We start from the raw sequence: 12,528 nt of genomic DNA, 5'->3' as shown, positions 1-12,528 counted from the left end.
CCATTAAATACATTTTTGAGGATCAACTCGATCGGTATTTTTCCAAAACCGTAACTGTTTCTTACACGGAAATCTCCACAAATATACCGCGCCATCAAAATAATGACAAACTGTGAAAGTGCAATCAACTCGTGTCACAGCCAAAATAATGTCGACAGTAAAAGTATTATTAGCGGGGACAATACCGGGGAAAAAATTCCGATGGAGTTTTGTCACTGCGAAACAAGCTTGGGAAAAATCTTGGCAGATTTATGATAGATAAGTCAAGTGTTGGCAAGTCTTTGTGCCAGTGAGAGTGTACAAGGGAATTTTCATTAATAATAATCAAGTGAAAACAACCGGGTTATTTTTGCTACTTCCGCCAAAAGAAAAATTCCAAATTTAAAAATCTTCAATACATGTCAGTAGGACGTGTTGCTAATGATTTATTTATCGAAACTGGTTTGTTATTTTTACTTAAACAAATCTTCTTTTCTCAGACAACTAAATTATTATGTAGCATTAAAATATTGCACTAAAATATCTCACTTGCTTTGGATTTCGTAAACAACGAACTTATTTAATTCGGAAAATGTGCAACTTTCAACGAATATTTTTGATTACAATATTATTTTTATGGACATCGTTTTTATCATAGTCGTATTATTTTATTTCTCAGGAAAAGTTTTAGCAAAATTGTTATTAAGGAACATGACAAAAAAAGTCATAACCTCGTAACCAAACTGTTATAACGACTGTTCAAAAAAGTTTTTGTGGTCAAGTAAGCGCTGATTTTCTCCTTCTTTTACAAAGGCAAATAGTTGCTACACTCTGACATTTCTTTTAAGTACACAACCATTAATTTAAAGTATAAAAAGAAATCATTCACAGCAGTTGTTCACTCAATAAATGACATTGACATCTAGGATTTGACAGTTGATGAAGGGACGCCAATATAAACAAAAGCTAGTCGATTGTGAACGCACCACGGATTGCAGATTACGGATCAGCAGTTTAAATCTAACCTCATTTTTTGCGTTGTTTGTGTTTTTACTTTGCAGACTGACGGGTGGTGCGTTCACAATCGACTCTTCAACGCCAACCTTGAGGAGAAATTGAAATGAACATCCGATATTTATTGAATGCAGTTGTAATGTTATTAAACATGCGATTGAGAAAAATTATAACTGTAAAACCAGGCAGGTTTTACAACTCAAGAATTTTGATTGGTTTAAAAATTAAAATATCTCAAATAAACGTCAAATTGATTTTTGACATATTTTGTAATTTTCGCAAATTTTTCTGCAATGAAGCGGAAACTACGAGTTTCGTTTAATTTTTCGTCGACAAGAATACGTCCATTTTGTTCCAAAAAGATGAAGTAAGTTTTTAAGAATATTTATATCCTCTCAGTATAAAATAAGGAGATGATGGAAACATTGTGGAAAACTTTCATCTAACTTTATAGAGACATGGGCGTCCGCAGGTCATAAACCACGGGGGCGGGAAACAGTACATACAGTAAATAATGTAAAAAACGAGTCAAAAATGTAATGGGAAGGAATTAAAAATTAAATAAAAAATTAAATTTGGGCGTTACGAGGTGGGTGATTTGTAAAAAATATATTTAAAAAATATCAAAGTTGTACTCATTTATTAAAAATCAACACAGCAAAATTACTTTGCAGCAATTAAAACATAGAAATTACTATTTAAAAACCAATTTGAGCTATGGAAAAAAATGTCTGAAAGACAGTAGTTGTTCCTTTTTGCCCCCCTTGCGGACACCCATGTGTAGAGACCCTTGTTTGCCAAGTTTTGGAGCTTGAAATATGAACAATGTGAAATTAAAATGTGGTGGACGTTTATCTACACTTCCTTCAGTTGTAAAATATTGTTAAAAATAATTAAAAAGATTTGTTTGTAAATACAAAAGGGAAGTATTGACCATTGAACAGTTTTGGAATAAATTTAAACATCTAAATGAAATACTTATCTGTGCAGCTTATGTACAGGGTGGTTAAAAAATGGCGAAACAAGGCCATTATGCACTATTCAGAGACACCCTCTGAGCATGGGAAAAATGTTAAAAAAATTCTTTCTCGTGATTAATTAATTAATTAATTAGGTAAGTTATTGTTTAATGTCAGTTGACAATTTTTTTAAAAGCATTTTTCTAGTACTCTGGGGTGTCCCTGAATCGTCTGGTATAGCGTTGTTTCGTCATTTTTAAGCACCCTGTATAAAGCACTACTTTTCTTACAATGGATTAAAAAAGAACTACTTTTTTTAAATGGTTATGTAACAAGTATCGCGCGTTCAAATGAAAACCTGGGCTGGGAAGGCGTTGGAAACCGTCAATTGTTGTGCTTTTTTAAAGCGTAACCTAAACCTAAAATTTAGAGCCTCTAATCCCGATTAAACATAAACAAATGTCATCTGTGTCAAATGGCGGGAAATTCAAACTTTACACTGTTCTAAACGGTTTACTTTTTCCAACGCCTACTCAGCCCAGGATTTCATTTGAACACGCGATATTTTAAATAAACTTTTACAAAGCACAATTCAATTGTTTGAAGATGCTCTAGTATATTTTTCGTTAAAAAAATGTTAAGATTATTTTTTAACTAAAACCTTCCTAAATGATGATTTTTTTGTCGAAGAACTTCCTATCTTCAGTTTACTTTTTCTCCCGTGCACAATCGGATTCAGAACCGGCGATCAAGGGGGCCACCTCATGACATGACACTTTCATTTCCTGTCAGCTTTTTATTTAAATGATAATAAATTTTATCTCAAGCATTTAATATCTCTTGGAATTATATTTATGGTACCTAAACAAAACGTACTAATAAATGTGAAAAAAACTTGTATCATTGTAATGAGTTATTACTAATTAAATTTTTGAGCTTACGCTCGATATTCAATAAACTCAAACGTGAAATAAATTGTCGTATAATTTTCGCTGTTGGTTCTTCCACAAATACTTTTCTCCGTCGTAGTTGAGTTCATTACCCGATCATTTCAAAGGCTTCGATCTGGAAAATTTAAATCTGTGTACGTTCTAATTACGTGAGACAAACAACGTAAAGTTACCGCCGCCAGTTCAGGAAAAAAGCGAACAATAATTCTTCAAAAATAAACTGCACCAACCATAATTAATAAACCTCGACGTGGATAGTTGAAAGCCCGATTTTATCGAAGCCATAAAAATAGACGTCTGGGTTATCAGACTAGACGTTTACGTTGGGAATTTATTTATTATTTTACATTTTATTAGCCTCTTCGCCTACAATAATCCCAAATAATCACCTCAAAAATATTGACGGATCTGATAAATAAGACGTCAACTGCAGACACTTTTCCAACACATGAAAACGAACGGTCACAGTCTAATCGGAAATAAATCAAATTATAAACAAGGTCGTCGTCCTGTGATGTGACCATTTAGGAAGAACGAAAACAAACCGGATTTATTGCTTCAGGATGGGTGATAAGGAAAGTGATATGGGAAGGGAGGGAAATGCGATCTCGTCAACAGATTTTCGGAGATACAGTGTGATCAACAACAAAACAAATCAAGAGTGCTGCCTCATCTTTTGTTTTATCGAAACGTCTGTCTTAGCTCAATCGTACACATATGCATACTTGCTGTACACACTCGTTTTGTTGGTTGCCTACCTCTCTATTATTAATTAATTAATTATTAATAATTATGGTAAAAGTCATTCTACCATTTATTCTGGGATAATTGTTGCTTGCAGTTACAGGAAACGTCAATAACCTTTACCGAATATGAAAACTTCTTTTCAAGGTTAACATCAACACCGTTCCTTTAAAATTGACGTTTCTTTGACAGTTTGAAACCACAAATTGTCTACGCCCATGCGTTGAACGCTTACTTGCATAGGATTCCGCTACGACATGACCGATAATTTGCAAGGCCTGCTCTGCTTTGTTTTCTTTTCACTTTGTACAACGGAACAATTGAAAAAATCGGGAAGCGGTAGACGTTAGCGGACACAAGTTTCAAGGAAGAAACTTTCCATAAAAAAATTTTTAACAATGAAATCGAAAACAATTTGCCAAAAAAAATACAGTGTCGGTTCGTTGATTATTTTACCGGTTTGTTGCGGTAGTTAATGGTACGAGGACAAGCAATTAATTTTTTGGCCAACCACAATAAAATCATTTCTTCAATAGATAGATTTTCTCTTATCGATAATGCGATTACGGTCGAGGCCGAGCGAAGTATTTTATTATTAAACGGCAAAAAACGGGAAGTTTTCAGAAATTCGGATTAATTGGAACCGTCACGGGGCTTGGCCATTAAAACCCAATAAAAAAGTGGGCCGCGTAAATTCGACTGACACATATTCTTTTGAATGGATGATCAAAGGCGGCCACGAGTCCGATTATCAATTGTGCACAGATATTTTAATGGCTAGGTCGACGGAAAGAATGTACAATAGCGGGCAAAAGCGATGATTTAGGAAAAAAGCAAAATATGTTGAATTACGAGGCACGTTTATTAAAATTGAGATTAATGGCGGCTAAATTGTATCTGGCCGGGGCTCAAAATTTCCTTGCCATGTGGACAAATTAAATTAGTTTTCTGCACATTCCGGATCTGAGGTTTTTTTTCGCCTGATGAGTTGAGGAAATAGTCTTCGCACGTCGCGATCTAGGCGACGTAAATAAAAGTCAAAAAGGTGGGTTTTTGTGCGGACTGTACGGATATTTATTCGTTTTTTTCAAACATAAACAACATTCTCGAAACCGCACTTTTTAATGGTTTATAGAGGCAATATAGTAATGGTGCCAGCTTCGGGTCAGGACCGGACCGATGGCCAGTTCTTGAAATATGATCGTAAAGATTCAATAAAGAGAACTTTTTGTTCAGAAAATTCTTCATGTATTTTTTTGGGCAACAATAAAAATTTTGAGTCGACAATCCTGCTCAGTGCCACCTATTTTTTATAAGACGGCGGACAGGAATGGGTTATCCGAATCGTTCCAACCCTCATAAAAGTATTAGTACGTTTTAAAAACCTGCGTCGTTCCCACTAAACCATGTTTGAGCAACAAAGGGCGCATCGCAAGTATGTTTGGTTTTCGTATTTATCTATTGTAAATATCAAAAAAACTATGACAGTTAACAAAAAAGGAAAATGTCGCTGACCTCCGTATTTTAATTATCTATCAAAAGTCCACTGCAAGAAAATCCGAAAAAAGACGACAGCGCCATTACACGCGACCTAATAATTCTCGTAGTATTTCAATCAACTGAGTTAAGCTACGACTCAATTTCCACTTCTGAGAACCTATTGACGAGTTTCCGTTGATCTTGAAATTTTCTGAATTCTCGCTTTTTCGTGGTCTATTTTTCATACCAGAAACAATTTTATCGTTGATTAAGAAAAATTTATATCGCCATTAATGCCAATGTTTGTCTTTATGTTTCCAATAATTCTAAAAATTTTATTGTGACAAATTTAAGACTTTAAGAGTGTGTGACTTGTATTTTCTGATTCACTGTTCTATTTCCAAACGACTATGCTAAAATAATGTTGTAACAAATACGTGACGACAGTTTCTAGTTGTTATAAATTTATTTTTAATCAGGTGGGCACGCTTGCAGTGTATTTTGTAATTTTTGTATTTTTGTACGACGTAATGTGGTGGGTTCTTGGTAAAAATTCCGTGCGGGTGACTCGCTAATAATTTAATTATTTTTATCAACCTTTAAAATACTCCTAAGCCTTTGATGTTTGAAACTTACGGTATTTTATATATAATGGTAATTTTTATTAGCATTGCTTTTATGGGTAATGTATAATTAGAACTTAATGACGGTTATGTCATCTTATAACTTGACATAAACAACACAACAAAGATAAAAAAATTTAACATAAATAGTTTGTACAGTCTGGTATTAAATGTGGTATTAAGTAAAGTGGAAAAAATACGAATTTCCAAAAATTAATCAAATAAAGTATGCCTTAAATGTAATAAAAACCAAAGAGTATTTAACAGACAGAAATATTGTTATATTTACAAAGAAAGAAATGTTAAATTTATGGCTCGATATAAAAGTGGATTAAAGAATTAATTAACTCTAAAAGTTCCCCAAAGTTTCATCGATCATAAGATTAGGAAGTGCTTCTGACTAATACTTTTATCGCCACGTTTTGTTTTCAGCAAGAATTTTGTAAAGATTCCTGTGATAAACTTTTTAATCTGACGAATGTACAGTGCAGTCACAGCAAAAATGCTTATCACGTGGGTTCAAGTCATGTGATCAAATCATAACTCCGCCCATATTGTTGTGTTGCAAGCCTCTACTTGACTAAAACTTTTTAGAAGTATCGATTTTGTTAGATTTAGTTTTATTTTGTAGATTTTCAAAACTTTATGGCATTTCAGTCTTAATAAATTTTAAAATCAGCACATTCCAAAATTAAAAAAATCACAAAAGGCGTTTAAATAGCGATTTTCAATTTATTTTTACTTTTTTATTTCCGCACTGACATTTTTAACACAAAATAAAGTGATAATAATAAATGTAGCGTAATTTACGTTTTTCTTTGAAGTTTCATTATTAATTCATTATACAGGGTGTCTCAAAATTCTCAAATTCTGAATTTAGAGCGTTGTGGGGGATATACAGGCTGCTATGAATTGAACCAAATTAAATTGCTTATATCCTCTTCAGGAAGAGCGAATTTTTTTTCTAACTATTTACGAGCTCCACTGGGTCCTTCGCTACCACGCTCTCAATTCGGCATTCGCCAATTTTGAAACACCCTGTATTTTATACATTAACAATGATAGTTGAAAATGTGTCTGTCATGACGCATACAGTTATCTCCTCCAGGGTGTCTATAAATGATTGTCGGGTCAAGCCAACTTAAAAAAAAATACTGTGCCGCTTTTTTGAAATTTTAATTTATTATTAACTGTCACTTCTGACATTAATGGCGTTTTATTCGCGCTTTTCAACCCAGTTTTCGTTCCAGAAAATGCAAATACATCTGCTTTTAGAGCTAAACAGACAAAATTTGTGAGTGTAGGATTTAGCCAACAACCTCACCTAAAAATATGACTCAGAATTTGCCGAATTTACTCTACATATAAAGCGGCACATCCAAAATTTGACAAGTTTTCATAGGAAGTTGGACCAGACAATCATTCATAGATACTCGTATATTATGAAAAGTAGTTTTTCTCTGTAAATTTTATTCACTCACTCTAAACACCCAGAATATAATATTGATAGGATAATAAGTCAAAAAATGTAGTTCGTTGTTTGGTGTAGCATTATCGTGTTTACATAAACAAATTACAGTAGACTACTAAGTAAATTTACTTAAACCCACGATATAAAAATAATATTTGCTGAGATCGTCTAGAGTGTTCATTTCTTTTTCTAAACAATTGATTTTTTCTAATACACAAGTGCTACCTGCAATTTATCGGAATGGCATGTTCTTCTGTGTTTTTCATTTTCCCAATTAAATTAGGAACAGGAAATTATTTTAAAGATAAATATCTCACTTTTAGATGGAAATATTTTATGTGACTTTGAAAGTTATGCAGATATTTTTTAGAACCCTACAAAAGCTAATAATGCCTTATACAAATGTTGATATTTCTCGAGAAAAGGGGCCTAAAAGTTTTTTTCGAAAAAGTTTGGGAGTCACTAAAATGGGTAAAAAAAACATATCAGACTTTTTTGTTGTCATTTAATTCAAAATTAAGTCATTTGAAAAGAACCTGAATCTTAACCTCAATTTGAATCACAAATGTCTTTCACCAACCTGGAGAAAACCGATATGGCTTTGATTTAAGGCGAAGTCAGTGGACATTCAGAGCTAACAATGCAAATCTACGGTGAAAGGTTTCCTCAAAGGATACTTCCCAGTGCACGAATCTTTGTAAACGTTGTGCAGCATCTTCGCGATTTCGGCCGTTTCGAAATGAATAAGCGCAATCTTGGCCGCCAACGTGAAGATCGCATTTTAGTTGCAGAAGAAGAAATCCAAAAGCGTTACATCTAGCTTTACTAGTTTGCAAGAGGAGAATACTCAGACATTGCGGGAAATTCAGCAATGTTAAAAAAATAAATCAAGGCCTCCCATTATGCCATTATCAATAACACTATTTTCATATTTTCTTTGATTTGTCAGAAGTGACAGATAATAATTTGAATCTGCCGCGTCAAGCTAAATTGCCAAATTAGGAAATTCAAAATTACTAAACTGAAACAACAAGTGCTGCCAACATACTCATATTGACAGCACGAATGTCATTGAAAACGACTATGTTTATTACTCTCACCGGTTAAAAGCGAAACACACTGTATATATACAAGTTGATTTAGCATTTGTCCTGAATTTCCATTTGTTGATGATACAACTGTGCAGAAAGTTCAGAAAAACAAAATGTTTCAGGTACTTCAAGCGGAAATAATTTTAATTAACGATTGGGCCTCAACCCTTCAGCCCGAGGCCCTCAAGTTCACAAAGCATAAAAAATGTAAACGCACACTTGAATTCGTTTTATTTTTGCAACAACTAGACTAGTATTTCCTTAACTATAATGTCCGGCAAATACGAAATTGTCTTCTTGGCGTCTTCGTAAGCGCACGCATACGAATACCCCTTGGTCACGTTGTGCTTCTCCCAAGTGAGCCAACCAATCCCGTCCGAGACATCGTCACAAATAACATTTTTACTAACGTCAGTCTGATATGGGTCATCCACTGTCAAGAAAACCGTCGCTCTTTGCCCCACCGCGTCGTAGACGAGTTTCCAAAATATCAACGGCACCGGAACGGCTTTGTCGCTACCGCTGACGTACATAAAAAGCGCGACGTCCTCCCCCGTGATTTCGTGGGGGTAGGAGGCTACTCCGAAGGTCCCCGTGTACACCTCCAGGTCCAGCTTGTTGGTCTTCACATAATCGACGACGTTGCGCTCGAGCTTGTTCAAATTATAATCGAGAAAATACCACTGGGGGGCGACGTTTATGTATCTAAAGGTCGCTTGCTGCTGGGGGATGTAGACGAAAGAACCCCTATCGGTCAACTGCCGGGGCGTAAAACAAAATCCAGGGGTTTGTGCACCCCCGGGGGGTCTGCAACTTAACGGGGCGACGTATTTGGTGGAATCTGCAGGGAGGCCTAACAGTTTGTTGATTTCTTGTTGTTCGTGGGTGAAGTTGTACATGGCGTCGAAGTCAATATCAGGGTTGAAGACTGCATCGGTGACGTATGTGGTCTGCAGGTAGCTCTTGATGAACCCGATCGATTTGGTCATATTATACTGGGTGTACAGCGGGATTTGATTCTTTGTGTCGAAGCAGACGACCATCTGAGGGAGGAAACGGATGTTCAAGCCAATTTGGAAGCCCACTTCGATTATGATGGCATTAGGCCCGCACGACGTGCTGGTCGTTTTGGCAATTTGCGACTTGAAATTGACGCAATCTAGTTTATCGTAGTCCAGAATCGTGTCCTGAACTTCCAATCGGAAGTCCTGATTGCAAGTCGCCAGGATTGTTTTGGTAGTCTCGAAACTACCGGAGAAATGACCGCCGTTACATGATATGATTATGGTGGCGCCGACTGGGAGGGTGATGTTCCTGTCATCGGGCGCGTTTTCGACTGGGGGGTAGAGGATCTCGAAGGATTCGCTCGAAATTACCACCGAGTCCCACGTCTGGAACAGGGTGATGGTGCACCCTAAAAAATTCGATTTATTTTCTCTGCAGTTGGCGATTAAATGTGACGGGAATTATTCAAAAACAGAAAAAAATTACGTGGGGGTGAGAATAATGGGATTGAATTAAATGGGGGTTAATGGTGCGTTTTGATTAATGGTCTAACTAAGTGGCTAATTAAGTGAAATTTTAGGGAGCGAGAAAAAAAGTCTTTCACGGTAATTAGGGTTATTGATTTTATGAAAATTTGATTGATGCCAACACTGTTAATTCTTGTTTATTTGCTGAATGTACAATTCATTCACAAAAATTATGCCAATTAGAAGAAAGCGTTTGTGAAATGGACATTACATTGTCGTAATTGATACAAATCAAAATTTAAATGGAGTAAAGAATGGAGAATTACGAAGACATAAAATGAGAGCAGAAGAAGAACATTATGCTAAATAAGAGTAAGTTGAAGGAAAGAAAAGGTGAGAGGATGTATACAGGGTGATTTATAATAAGTGTAAAAAACTTTGACATCGTGTTCAGGAAGTCATTTTAAGAAAAAAATGTTATATAACCATAGGTCCTATTTTGTTTATTTACAGAACTACATCAGATTTAAATTTTATTGAAATAATAAATAAAATATATAGAACATATTTTTCTTAGAATGACTTCCCGAACACAATGTCATAGATTTTTTTACACCTATTATAAATCACCCTGTATAGATGACGATTTGACAAACAAGGAAAGGAAAACACAAAAGAAATGAAAAGAGATGGCTAGAGAGAGAGAGAAAAATTTTTAGAAGAAGGAGAGAAAAAGAGAAGATGAACCGGCGAGAAAAGGTACAAAGAGAAGGTGAATAAAAAGGTAGATGGACAAAGAAAACGGAAACCAGAAAAGAAGCACAAAGGGGACAGTCGCTACCGAAAGAGTACAAAAGGAATGGTCAAGGGGCAAAAAGAGAAAAGGAAAATGGAATAACTACCGGGGGAGTGAAATTGGGGATTAAAGAAAAGCGACAAGAAAAGGGAATGGAGGAACACAGGGAAGATTGTATACTCTTGGAAGGGGACTTCAATGGGAGAATGGGAAAAAGAGGAGCAAGAAATTGTGAAGAGGAGAAAAGAAAATCCAAAGACAAGTTGGAAAATGCAGATGGAGTGGATCGAAGAAAATGGATGGGAGGATTGAAGGGAAACAAACAAGGGGACGAAGAAGGGGAATGGACCTATATAGATAGCAGGGGGGAAACAGTCGTAGTTTACGGAACAGTGAACGAAGAAACATGGGAAAGAGTAGAAGAATTCAGAATAGGAGAGACAGTAGAGTCGGATCATCTCGAAATAGCTTTGGGAAGCGAATGGGAGGGAAAGAACAGAGAAGGAAAGGGATGGGGGATAGGAATAATAGCCATTTTCAATACAAGTGAGCAAAGTAGCGCATTTAATCACGAGTACGGAAGTTGGGCGTCTGAGCCGAAGGCGAGGATCCCAACCGCACAAAGAGTAGAAGTGAGTAAATTTATAAGTGACTTAATTCATTTTTGTGACGGTAATGGGAGGGAAAGAACAGAGAAGGAAAGGGGTGAGGGATAGGAATAATAGCCATTTTCAATATAAGTGAGCAAAGTAGCGCATTTAATCACGAGTACTATTGGGGACAAATTACTTTGGTCGTCAAAGTCAGTTGACTGACATAAAGTTGTAAAGCAAGCATTAGGACAGTTAACCTTATTTTTTACTACTGTCAACCACTGTCACTGTCAAACTCATCATTGCAAAATGTTAAATACCGAAAAATGGACAACCGAAGGAGATATTCCAAGGAGGAAAAATTGAAAAGGTTTCCACAAGGCAATTTGGCCCATAGACAATCCCCCAGAAGCAAGGTAGATGATTCTAAATTTTTGAATGGTGGAAGGTGCCATATTTTTGACAAGAGAAAAGTCAATAATTTGAAATTGTCATCACTATTGACTTGACGTTAATGCTTGGTTTACATTAATTTGTTTTGAAGTGACAGAAAAATGATGACCAAAGTATTTTGTCCCCAATAGTACGGAAGTTGGGCGTCTGAGCCGAAGGCGAGGACCCCATTCGTACAAAGAGTAGAAGTGAGTAAATTTGTGTTTTAATTTATTTTTGTGACGGTATCATTTCGAAACTTTGCGTAAATTAATCAAGACGTTTTGCAATATTTCGAAGGAACAATTTTTCCCTAGAATCTGATAACAAGAGATAATAAAATGTATTTGCGAGTATTGTAAGATAAAAAAATAAAATAAAATTAGCCAAAAATGCTATTGGCACACAGGAAAAGGATCAGGTGATTGTTAAAATGTGTAGTCGGAACGATAAAGATGTGGGAAGACATCATAAATATGATTTCTTGAAGAAATAGGAAACAACACAAACCTGTTGATTTCTGGGAAGATGAATTTTGCAAGTATGATTATAAATAACAAAAACGGAAATGACGTTCGCAGCTTAAACAAATTATGTTAACAAACTGTTTGCACTCGTATCAAAACAAACAAAAAGCAAATTTGATGATTTGTAAAAATTTCGAGCAATTTTCCATGAAAATGAAAGCGACAATTTGTCCACGGTTGTCAAATGGTGGGAACAATGCCAGTCGTTAGTCTTGCCATGAATAAACCCCCGAATAATTCATACTCACCCTCTTGCCGCGTTGTTTGCAGAAAAAGGAAGAGAATCACTGCGAGCTTGATCATTATTTCCATCGTTGTGAATCAGATCTCGCAGTGTCAACATTCGGGGCAATTATCTACAGAGATAATGGCAAAACAAACACGAATGATCGTGCTGT

At 35.7% G+C, this 12,528-nt stretch overlaps 2 protein-coding genes across 4 annotated transcripts in view; one reads left to right on the top strand and one right to left on the bottom strand.

Annotated features, from left to right (window-relative positions):
* Positions 1-12,528, top strand: part of LOC138138097 (calmodulin-like) — a 96,747-nt gene that overhangs the window by 72,506 nt on the left and 11,713 nt on the right. The gene's annotated exons all lie outside the window — the stretch shown is intronic.
* On the bottom strand, positions 8,525-12,519 carry LOC138138096 (uncharacterized). Its single transcript, XM_069057844.1, has 2 exons — positions 12,379-12,519; positions 8,525-9,724 (listed from the first exon to the last, which is right to left on the bottom strand). The coding sequence occupies exons 1-2, from the start codon at positions 12,440-12,442 to the stop codon at positions 8,556-8,558; spliced, it is 1,233 nt and encodes a 410-aa protein (XP_068913945.1). The 5' UTR covers positions 12,443-12,519; the 3' UTR covers positions 8,525-8,555.

This window comes from Tenebrio molitor, chromosome 9 (assembly GCF_963966145.1).
Source record: "Tenebrio molitor chromosome 9, icTenMoli1.1, whole genome shotgun sequence".
Lineage (NCBI taxonomy): Eukaryota > Metazoa > Arthropoda > Insecta > Coleoptera > Tenebrionidae > Tenebrio > Tenebrio molitor.
This window is presented reverse-complemented; position numbering and strand designations above follow the sequence as displayed.